This window comes from Heptranchias perlo, chromosome 19, assembly GCF_035084215.1.
Source record: "Heptranchias perlo isolate sHepPer1 chromosome 19, sHepPer1.hap1, whole genome shotgun sequence".
Taxonomy (NCBI): Eukaryota; Metazoa; Chordata; class Chondrichthyes; order Hexanchiformes; family Hexanchidae; genus Heptranchias; species Heptranchias perlo.
The window spans coordinates 45,054,660-45,066,919 of NC_090343.1; the positions used below are offsets into that span (position 1 = coordinate 45,054,660).

A 12,260-nucleotide genomic window follows, 5' to 3' on the forward strand; every position below is an offset into this window, starting at 1 on the left:
ATTTGATGTTCGAATAGTTGAAAGCGTACCCTAAATGTAGCACGTCATTCTGAACGTTTTGGTTTGTAAATAAACATACTATTGACAACTAACTTTACAACTTATAACTACTTTTAGCAACACAAAGTAATAACTTAAATGAGATATTCATTTGATACTTATAATTTATATTTTATTTATTGGAGGTTTTATATTGTTTGAGTTCCTTAATGCAGACAGTTCCTGTTCGATGGACACAAAATTGCTAGAGCAGTTTCTAGGGAAGTTGTCGGTGAATTTCTTACATGATTTGAGCACTCAAATGGAAGAACAAACACTGCGTAGGGTTGCAGGCATTATTGACCAGACAAAGGAACTCTTTACCCAGGGGTTAAAAAAAAACTCATATGGTAGCAATGCTGAAGGTGTATTAGCATGAATGAGGAGTGGGCAGTAGAATTCCGGAGGCTTCCTCCTTCCTCAGGTGAATGTCAAGAAATCCTCGAACCTTTTGCATTTATAAATCACAGAACAATACCTGGTGATTACAGATAGTCTTTCCAACTGCCCGTTGCCAAGGCAATCAAAGTGGTCAGACAGAGAGGTGTTACCTACAGGGCCACCGAATATACAAACACCGCGCAACAATCGCCAGACAGGAGGGTTCCCTCCCAGTCGGGGAACACTTCAGCAGTCAAGGACATTCAGCCACCGACCTTCGGGTAAGTGTACTCCAAGGCGGCCTTCGAGACACACGACAACGCAAAATCGTCGAGCAGAAATTGATAGCCAAGTTCCGCACCCATGAGGACGGCCTCAACCGGGATCTTGGGTTCATGTCACCCTACACGTAACCCCACCAGCGAACAAAAGTTATCTGTTTTTAATATAACGGGTCATTTGCTGTCTTTCTCTTCCTTCCGGATGTTTTTTCTATGTTTCTGCCTCTCTCTCTCTGTTTTTTTTTTGGTTGTTTGTATATTCGGTGGCCCTGTAGGTAACACCTCTCTGTCTGAACACTTTGATTGCCTTGGCAACGGGCAGTTGGAAAGACTATCTGTAATCACTAGGTATTGTTCTGTGATTTATAAATGCAAAAGGTTCGAGGATTTCTTGACATTCACCTGAGGAAGGAGGAAGCCTCCGAAAGCTTGTGATTTTCAAATAAAATTGTTGGACTATAACTTGGTGTTGTAAAATTGTTTACAGTTGTCAACCCCAGTCCATCACCGGCATCTCCACATCATCAGTAGAATTAAGGCAGAGGGATTTAATTCTCCTGTTCTTGGGGCCAATACTATACTGTAGTTGAGGCGATGGGAGGACATTATCATTATAGCATGAAATCCCACCAGTATCCATGCAAGTACCAGAGGCATGGGAGCAAGTTTGATGTAGGAAAAGTTAAATTTGGCTACAATTTCTATGGTATATTTGAAAGCTGAATTGTACTTTCAATGTGACTCCCAAAGATAAATTTGATTTAATTGGTTAGATTATCTGAAGTGACAATCAGTACCAGTAGCTTGAGGTATTTAAAGTCAAACATCATTGACCAAAATTATAAGGTTTTAGGAAGTTACTTGAAGGATTAAGGATGTTAGAAGAGGGTTTAGAGAAGTTAAGAGAATGTGGCAATGTTATATTGTTTAGATCTGGAGAATGTAAAGAACACTCCTACTTAACAATACAAGCTCTTTGGGAAGATACAATATAACAGAACATGTGCTGTCTTTTGGATGAGACGTTAAACCGAGGCCCCGTCTGCCCTCTCAGGTGGACGTAAAAGATCCCATGGAACAATTTGAAGAAGAGCAGGGGAGTTCTCCCCAGCATCCTGACTAATATTTATCCCTTAACCAACATTACTAATATTTATCCCTTAACCAACATGTCTGGTCATTTATCTCATTGCTGTTTGAGGGACCATGCTGTGAGCAATTTGGCTGCTGCATTTTCCCTACATTGCAACAGTAGCTAGACTTCAAAAGCACTTTGTTGGCTGTAAAGTGCTTTGGGATATCCTGAGGGTGAGAAAAATGCTATCTTTTCACAAAGCCTTTCTTTTGGAGAATTGTAAACAATTTTACAACACCAAGTTATAGTCCAGCAATTTTATTTTAAATTCACAAGCTTTCGGAGGCTTCCTCCTTCGTCAGGTGAACGATGTGAAAAATGTCCATCACCGGCATCTCCACATCATTTCTTTTGGAGACCCTGGTAATAGCTGCGAAAACAAAACCCACTTATCATGATCAGACATTTTTTCTTGCTTTTATACAGCGCCTGATCCTGTCCTCACGGTGTCCCAAAGTGCTTTTTACAAGTGATGGATTATTTTTGAAGTGAGGTCACTGTTATGTAGGCAAATGCAGGATTTGCATTTAAAGATGAATTAAGTGCCCTGCAGCAAACCTGTTTTGTATCATTCATTCAGTCAAGTGACAAGCACTCATTTAAACATCTGAACCATTTTGATGTATGTCACTCTTCAAAAATAAAACACTGATGCATTATATTTAAATGGATCAGTAATCTAGAAAAGAGAAGAGTAAGGGGTGATCTGATAAGATTATGAAAGGGTTTGGTAGGGTAGATGTAGAGATGTTTCTACTTGTGGGGGAGACCAAAACTAGGGGCCATAAACATAAGATAGCCACCAACAAATCCAACATCGAGTTCAGGAGAAACTTCTTTACTCAAAGAGTGGTTAGAATGTGGAACTCGCTACCACAAGGAGTAGTTGAGGTGAATAGCAGAGATACATTTTAGGGGAAGCCAGATAAACACATGAGGGAGAAAGGAATAGGATATGTTGATAGGGTGAGGTGAAGTAAGGTGGGAGGAGGCTCGTGTGGAGCATAAAGCAGTTGATGCAAATGGCCTGTTTGTGTGCTGTTAATTCTATGTAATAAATGGCCATCCTCCCATGGCCCTCCTGCAGGCAATCGTTCATTCAGCGCCACAATCCTTGACCTTACCAACATGGCCGGCGGGCGGGGACGGGTTCGACTGTTTGTTTAAATTAAAAAAAGCTAACGGACAAAAAAAAAATGCAATCCTTTCGCGTAAAAAAAAATTAAATCTACAACGGGTACGTTTGAGAAGGAGCAGACCGATCGTTCAACGGGAGAATAATTAAATTATAACTCCGAGTAACTCCGCCCAGGGTACGGTGCGCGGCGGGAGGCCACGTCAGTCAGTAGTCAGTCAGTCAGTCAGTGACGGGCGGGCGGGCGGTGAGCGGAGCCGGTGACTGCAGGCCGCCAGGGCAGCAGCATGGAGTCGGCAGGCCGGCGAGCGAGGCACCCTCACCAGCCTGCAGTCGCTACTGAGCCCTGAGTAGTGGCCGGATTGAGGATCCTGGGCATCGGTTGGAGGGAGCGAGGAGTTGGGACTGGGCCAGGCCGGGCCATGACTGAGGTTGTCCTGTGCCTGTCCTTCCTGAGGAAAGCCCTGCTGACCGTTATACTGGTGCTCCTGTACTACTGCTTCTCCATAGGGATCACCTTCTACAACAAGTGGGTGATGAAGGTGAGTTACGTGCTGACATCCATGATAGCTTGTGCTGTGAGTCGTGGCGGTGGTGCTGTGACCTGTTGTTGTGGTCTCGGCCGCGGTGGTGCTGTGACCTGTTGTTGTGGTCTCGGCCGCGGTGGTGCTGTGACCTGTTGTTGTGGTCTCGGCCGCGGTGGTGCTGTGACCTGTTGTTGTGGTCTTCACTGAAGCTGCAAAGGTGATAATCAACAACAACTTGCATTTATCTAAAGAAAGACTTGCATTTATATAGTGCCTTTCACAACCTCAGGATGTCCCAAAGCGCTTCACAGCAATTTTGAAGTTTAGTCACTGTTATGTAGGAACGCGGCAGCCAATCTGCGCACAGCAAGGTTCCACAAACAGCAATGTGATAAAGACCAGATAATCTGTTTTAATGATGTTGGTTGAGAGATAAATATTGGCCTGGACACCGGGGAGAACGCCCCTGCTCTTCTTCAAATAGTGCCATGGGATCTTTTACATTCACCTGAGGGGACAGATGGGGCCTCGGTTTAACGTCTCATCTGAAAGATGGCACCTCTGACAGTTCAGCACTACGTCAGTACTGCACTGAAGTGTCAGCCTGGTTTATGTGCTCAAGTCTCGAGTAGGCCTTGAACCCCATGACTTCTGACTTTGAGGTAGGAGAGCTACCACTGAACCATAGCTGACACAAAATTACTATTTAAAATGACAAACGACCCACTTCTATGTCCTGGCAGGCAACTGTAATGAGGCACTGTATGTTAAGCTGGTAGAGGCACTCTGTGCTGAGCATCAGATCCACCTGATTAAGGTTGATGACAAGAAGAAACTTGGTGAATGGGTAGGCCTGTGCAAAATGGATCGAGAAGGGAAGCCTCGCAAAGTTGTAGGCTGCAGCTGTGTTGTCAAGGATTATGGCAAAGATGCACAAGCCAAGGATGTCATTGACATCTCTTTCAGGGCAAAGTAATACATTTCATAAATAAAATCAAAAACCTGAGCTGTCAGTTGCAGACTGGGCCTTGGGTTGAGGGAAGAGCAATGGGCAGAGTTGATTAAAGGTCCTCTGTAGACCTGTGATTTCATTTCTTTTCTTAAAAAGCAAGACATTTTATAAGGCAGCCCCTGAGTTGTATGAGCAAACCTTCTGACCTGAGGAGTACTTTGAGGGGGGGAAGATTTGACTAAGTACCAAATCAACCAGGGGATGATCTGGGTTTTGCACAAACCCTTCATTCTGTTTGATAGGAATCTACCAGCAAACCCAGTATTGTGATAATATAAATGCACTCATGTTAAAAAGGTGCGTGATGACAAGTTATGGTGTTGCCTATGAAATGAAGGTAATTTGGAAGGTCTATATTAAATCTTATTTTGTTTAAATGCATGTTAGTTGTTGATCTGCACCTGTATTGCAAGACATTGTTATACTGCCTTAGTATACTTCACCTGACGAAGGAGAAAGCCTCCGAAAGCTTGTGATTTTCAAATAAAACTGTTGGACTATAACCTGGTGTTGTAAGATTCCTTACATACTGTCTTAGCAAACATTTTACTTGCATACGGCTATGATTATTGGACTTATCTGGTTAATCTCCTGATCCTTTTGTCAGCAACAACACTCACCACTGTTCTGACAGGATAGACCGTTCTATCGGGTGGAACTGCTTAAAGTGAATCCAGAATAACAACTAAATGGGACTAAAATGTCTTTTTTACATTCTAAATGTTTGTACTAAGGATTGGTATCTCGGACGGATTTATTTGTTGGAGTTTGTTTAATTGCACAAGTGGTCGAAGTAGTTAAGAGACAGAATTGCTACCCTGATATCTCAGTTGTTAGTGCTGATGTAGCACTAAATCATATAGACAAGAAGGTCCTGGGTTCAATTCGCAGTCTGTGCTGAGTGGGCTGATCTTGGTTGGTGCAGCAGTAAAGTGCTTCATACAATTGGCTTCAAGGCTAGTGGGCTTGGGAAGGGAAGGAGAAATCAGCCAGAATTACTGCTCCCGATCATCTCCCAACTGAGTCGAGCTAACAGTTACAGAGAAGGCTGTGAGAGGCCTTTCAATCTGCTTGTTAATTTTCTTTCACGTTTTGTTTCTCGTCTAAAGGAGAGGTTTAAGCTTTCTGTACAGACTTGGGTTGTACGTTAACTCGCTGTTGATGAGCTTTACGAGATGCTGTTTGATGATTCACCGTGTGGAAAGTGTGCATGTGCAGATATCAGCTACGATAATCCCCCAAGGTTGAATGGCCTGTTGATCCTTACTATTTAGGCTTGCATATTAAGAATAGCAACTTGGAAAGAGGAAATTATTTTTTTTGATATAAAGAAAATATATTTTTTAAATGGTATGTGAGGTGCATGTTTTCTTCCTCACACCTGTTTACATGCAAATTTCTGTCATGCTTCAAAAAAGTAGCTCTTTTTAAAAATAGCCAATCACTTGCAATGTACAGAAAACTCTCCCAGCAACAGCAAATAACTTCTTGATGTGGAGATGCCGGTGATGGACTGGGGTTGACAATTGTAAACAATTTTACAACACCAAGTTATAGTCCAGCAATTTTATTTTAAATTCACAAGCTTTCGGAGGCTTCCTCCTTCGTCAGGTAAATGTTCAGGAGCTCCTTGAAGCCTACGCATTTATACATCACAGAACAATACATGGTGTTTACAGACTGCCCCTGCAACTGCCCGTTGCCAAGGCAATCACCGTGTTCAGACAGAGAGGTGTCACCTGCAGAACCCCCGAATACACATTCAACAAAAAAACAAACAGGAAAAAAAAGAGAGAGGCAGAAACATCCGGAAGGCAGAGAAAGCCAGCAAATGACCCATTATATTAAAAACAGATAACATTTGTTCGCTGGTGGGGTAACGTGTAGCGTGACATGAACCCAAGATCCCGGTTGAGGCCGTCCTCATGGGTGCGGAACTTGGCTATCAATTTCTGCTCGACGATTTTGCGTTGTCGTGTGTCTCGAAGGCCGCCTTGGAGTACGCTTACCCGAAGGTCGGTGGATGAATGTCCATGACTGCTGAAGTGTTCCCCGACTGGGAGGGAACCCTCCTGTTTGGCGATTGTTGCGCGGTGTCCGTTCATCCGTTGTCGCAGCGTCTGCATGGTCTCGCCAATGTACCATGCTCTGGGGCATCATACGTTGCAGGAAAGGATGCCCCAGAGCATGGTACATTGGCGAGACCATGCAGACGCTGCGACAACGGATGAACGGACACCACGCAACAATCGCCAAACAGGAGGGTTCCCTCCCAGTCGGGGAACACTTCAGCAGTCATGGACATTCATCCACCGACCTTCGGGTAAGCGTACTCCAAGGCGGCCTTCGAGACACACGACAACGCAAAATCGTCGAGCAGAAATTGATAGCCAAGTTCCGCACCCATGAGGACGGCCTCAACCGGGATCTTGGGTTCATGTCACGCTACACGTTACCCCACCAGCGAACAAATGTTATCTGTTTTTAATATAATGGGTCATTTGCTGGCTTTCTCTGCCTTCCGGATGTTTCTGCCTCTCTTTTTTTTCCTGTTTGTTTTTTTGTTGAATGTGTATTCGGGGGTTCTGCAGGTGACACCTCTCTGTCTGAACACGGTGATTGCCTTGGCAACGGGCAGTTGCAGGGGCAGTCTGTAAACACCATGTATTGTTCTGTGATGTATAAATGCGTAGGCTTCAAGGAGCTCCTGAACATTTACCTGACGAAGGAGGAAGCCTCCGAAAGCTTGTGAATTTAAAATAAAATTGCTGGACTATAACTTGGTGTTGTAAAATTGTTTACAAATAACTTCTTGACAGAGTTTGCAATTCCTTCAGCCTCTGACCTTAGAAAAAATACTTTTTATAAATAAAAAGTAAAAGTAAGCTCAGTATTTCATCCTGGATTCTGACCTCACTGTGTTTAATTCATAGCAAATAGACTTTGTGACGTTAAAGGGACATAGTTTGACCATATGAACCGATTAATACATTGTATATTACATAATACACTGTACAGTACATGATATTGGACTCCTGTCATTATAAAACCGTATCATCCAAAATCCCAGCGAAAGCATTGGACATTTATAATTTTTTTTAATGATTGTTAAGCAATATTGTATTTTTCCCCCATTTCTTAGAACTTTCATTACCCTATCTTCATGACTTTGGTTCACCTTGTGATTATCTTTGTGTTCTCCGGAATAAGCCGAACACTCACCTCGTGGTATACTGGCAAGTCACACATCTGCCTGTCATGGAAACTGTATCTGAAGAGGGTTGCTGCTACAGGTAACTTTATTCCCTACTCTCGCCATCTCTCTTTGTCACCCACACCAGGCACTGGCAATCTGTGAAATTTGTACAGATTGGGAGTCTGCTTCACACAGACACATGGTGGGGGGACAGAATCCCAGGCTGCAGGAACTGCTTTCAGCTGACAGACTGTAGTTATGTTGGCTGTCAATCGCACTGAGTGCATCTAGAAAGTAGCACTGTGCTCGTGTGGTGCGTGCTTGAACATAAGCCCAATGTTACACTCTTCGAATGATTAATTTTTCAGTTGGGAGAACACGGGCAGGAATACTCTGCTGTACATTCCCTAACTCATACCAAGTCCCGTTCACCCATCGCCCTTGTGCTCGCTGACCTACACTGGCTCCTGGTCCTTGTTTTCAAATCACTCCTCCAATTCTGGCCTCTTGTGCATCCCTGATTTTAATCGCTCCACCATTGGCAGTCGTCTCTTCAGCTGCCTAGGCCCTAAGCTCTGGATTCCCTCCCTAAACCCCTGCCTGTGAAGCGCCTTGGGATGTTTTACTATGTTAAAGGTGTTATATAAATCCAAGTTGTTGTCTGCTTTCTGCATTAAAACTAGTGAAAAAGTTAGGATATAAAGTTTAAGTTTTGTTACACTTATAGAATGAAACTTTTCATCAGGCTGGAGTGACACTGGACTCAGTACAACGTCAAATTGGCCTGAGGCAATGTCTCCCTCACCTTTGCGAGTATTTAAAACAACCCAACTGACAGTTTCATGAGAGCAGGTCCTCCGTTACCTCACTCAAATGGCCTCCTAAGAGCTCTCGGGCCATAGACCACTGAGCCCCAGTTAGTTGTCTAGTCCCACTGCTTCTGCCCACATGCCAACCCCAGGGTTTAGCCACCTCTTTCCCCCTCCCCCCCCCCCCCCCCCAATTCTTGCCTTCCATACATGTTGCACCACCTCCCAGGCAGCCTATCGTCACCCAGTCCCTGTATCTATCTCTAACATGGTACATGTTGACTGCCAACTTGTTCTGTACCTTGGCTTTTAATGAAGGTACGGCATAGAAATTGAATATTGGTAAAAGAACATGTGTGAGAGCTTTACAGTGACAATAGAAAGAGAGGCAACAAGCGGGAAGGGGAAACTTATAGAAAGAGTGCTAAAAGGTGTGGGAGAAGCAAACAGACAAATTGTGGCAGATGAAAAGAAAGGCGTAAAGGGCACAAAGGATTAGAGTGGGCAGCTGATAAACATGTAGAGACACAATTTTTTTTCATCCATTAGTACCACTGTGGGAGATCAGCTAGTGATTAACTTCATTGTGCCAATTTTTCCTACTCAGTCCTTTTTTATGTCTCGCTGTTACAGCCCTGGCGACTGCCTTGGACATCGGACTGTCTAATTGGAGCTTCCTGTTTATTACAGTCTCACTGTAAGTCACCCATCTTGCTACTTGGAGCGGTAATGACGTTCTGTGTAACTGTCAACATGCTTTGACCTTTTGAATAACTATGTTTCCAATCAACTGCTTTTGTTCGAGGGTTTTTTATAAGCTTTTTGATTATAAGGTTATTGGTAATGTGTTTTTCAACTAATCACTGATTTATGGGACCCTGATGGTCCTCATTAAGAACCTTAATACTCCAGTCATTGCTGCCCATTGTTTAGTCCTGAGTTATTTCTCCGCACAGGAGGAGGAATGTCGCTGGGCTTTTATTAATTTGGTCTGTTAGTATCTTTTTGCATCTTTGAGATCTATTCACCACTGATAACTATCTCTAACCTTGCCTTCAGCTGTGTAGGCCCTAAGTTCTGGAATTCTCTCCCTAAACCCCTCCACCTCGCTTTCCTCCTTTTAAGACGCTTCTTTAAACCTACCTCTTTGACCAAACTTTTGGTCACCTGTCCTAATATCTCCTTATGTGGCTTGATGTCAAATTTTGTTTGATAATGCTGCTGTGAAGTGCCTTGGGATGTTTTACTACGTTAAAGGTGCTATATAAATGCAAGTTGTTGTTGTGATTTGGCATCTTACTATATCAAGCCCTTTCTGAATCAAGACCCTCTGAGCTTACAATATGCAGCAGACTATCATTGTCACTGTGTTATCAGACTAAACCACAAACCCTTCAGCAAAATGTTTCAAAGAATGAGCCAAATTTCCATTAGTTCCAGTACTGAACCTGGTATGTTGGACTTCCTTTGTGTTTTCCAATTCATCCATAGTTATCTCCCCATTAGTGACTGGTGTGTTCAGCAGATAAGGGGGAAGTCCTTCCCACTCATAAAGACTGGGTCCTCCTCCAAATGAGCAGAGTTCCTGTTCTAGATTGTCATCCAGTGAATCTTTGGAATTCTCTACCCCAGAGGACTGTGGATGCTCAGTTGTTGAGTATATTCAAAACTGAGATCAATAGATTTTTGGATACTAAGGGAATCAAGGGATATGGGAATAGGGCAGGAAAGTGGAGTTGGGGTAGAAGATCAGCCATGATCTTACTGAATGGTGGAGCAGGCTCGAGGGGCCATATAGCCTACTCCTGCTCCTATTTCTTATGGTCTTTTGCTTCCCCTGATGGTTCAGCGAGTTAAGGCATTAAGTAGCTGAGCCATACAAACCAGGAAGGTCTTGGGTTTGACTTGGGCGAGTGAACTGATTTTGAGCCTTGGTGCCCTGTGTTTGGTAGGGGAAAATGAGCATATTCTTGCTCTAGATTGTCTTCCAGTGACTCCTACCGGAAATGTTGGGTGAGGACAGGAGATTGCCCAGTGACCTTCTGGCAAAACACCGATTTTAAAAACTAACTTTATTTCATTTTATTGATTAATTACGAAGTACCCTAACAGCACAAGGAGGAATTTAAACCTGCTCTGGAGCCTATTTGGGTTCATACTCCTATTTGCGGTTTGGGTAAAAGGCTACTAGTTAAAACTTGAAGTGGGAATTCAAGGTAAAACCTGGGAATGGGTAAGGAGTTGGATGAACAGTCGGAAGGAGCAGATATTTATTTGGGAAGTGAATTTGAGTGGCGCAAGTACTGAGCAGAGTGCCCCAGGCATCAGTATTGGTACCCCTACTGATTCTAATTTCCATTAACAACAATGTTAATTGGTCAAATTGGCAAACAATGACAAACTAGCGAGGCAGCCAAGGACCTACAATATAAATCGGTTAGAATCTGTAAGTGGCACATGAAATTCAGTGCAAGTACGCATAAAGTACTGCACATTGGAAGAAAATTTAAAGACATTGGGTTTTAGTATGTTCAGCTCTTAACATTGCCCACCTACAGTGACAGGACATCAATAAAGCAAATAGAATGCTGTACTGTATAGACAAAACAGCATAAAGCATAATATCCTCTCAAAACTGTACTCTGGTCAGTCAGCACCTTGAACACTGTGTCCACATTTGTTCATTTGAGGTATAAGGACAACATTGAAACACTGGAGCTGGTGCAGAGGTGAGCCACGAGACTGAACGCTAGCATCAGGAGTTATAAGGAGAGGCTAAAGAATTTCAGGCTTTTCAGTCATCAAAGGAGTCAATTAAGTGGGGACCTCAAGGGGGTGTATAAGATAGTAAATGTAAATCAAGAACATTGCTTCAAATTAAACTGATAGGGCAAGGGGTGAACCTAGCGAAAGGCACACTTAAGACGGATGTCAGCGAGCTGTTCATACAGAGTGATCAACGTGGAGGAGGAAACAGCCTTGGAGACATTTAAGAAATGGCACTTGCTGTGATATGGGATTAGTCTCTATTCTGTATTGGCAAATGGTCTTCCACATTAGTATTTCTCTTGTGAACTAAGGAGACACCAAGGATTGATTCTGGTATCTCCTGATTCTATATGGTCCAGTACCTCACCAGACCTTCATTGTCTCTACATTTTCAAGGATGACAAATTTCTCAGCTGAAGACATGTTTGAGTTGCTTCCTTGCACTGATTCTGATTGATGATAACTGAGATTATGTGTGTTCCTTCCTTACATTGGTTCTAAATCCTGCTCTCTCTTTATTTCAGGTACACAATGACAAAATCAACTGCTATCTTATTTATTTTATTTTTTTCAGTCGTATTCAAGCTAGAGAAATTGGTAAGCATTGCCCCTTCAGCTACGAGGGTAAATCATTACTGGAATCATACTGTGAATGTGATAAGGTTCCCGTGGATAGGTTACTTTTTAGTTGAGAAACAGAGGCCAATGTGCAGGACTACCTAGGCTGAAAAGCCCCGATGAAGTAAATCAGGAAGTAGTGGTGAGACCTATGCCTCGCTTGGGTTTTAAAAGTCCATAGGAAGTGAAGAATAAGGGAAGTAAAAAGATCCACAGTTCTGAGATGTTGGGAAAGAATGAGCTAGTCGGACATGGTCTTGATTTCAACAGTGGTGAATTAGGGAAGAGGAAACGCATTTTAGGACAGCATATTTGCAGCTTAAAAAGACAAGAGAACAGTTCAGAGAAACACTGAGCA

The 12,260-nt window shown here is 43.1% G+C and overlaps 1 protein-coding gene across 1 annotated transcript in view; it reads left to right on the plus strand.

The window, feature by feature from the left end:
* Positions 1 to 3,195: 3,195 nt before the first annotated feature.
* The window catches only part of slc35c2 (solute carrier family 35 member C2), a 30,487-nt gene continuing 21,422 nt past the window's right edge, over positions 3,196 to 12,260 (plus strand). The window contains exons 1-4 of the mRNA XM_068000666.1: positions 3,196 to 3,513; positions 7,653 to 7,803; positions 9,149 to 9,212; positions 11,809 to 11,881. Coding sequence (XP_067856767.1) covers positions 3,394 to 3,513; positions 7,653 to 7,803; positions 9,149 to 9,212; positions 11,809 to 11,881 — 408 coding nt within the window. The 5' untranslated portion in view covers positions 3,196 to 3,393. The remainder of the gene's footprint in view (positions 3,514 to 7,652; positions 7,804 to 9,148; positions 9,213 to 11,808; positions 11,882 to 12,260) is intronic.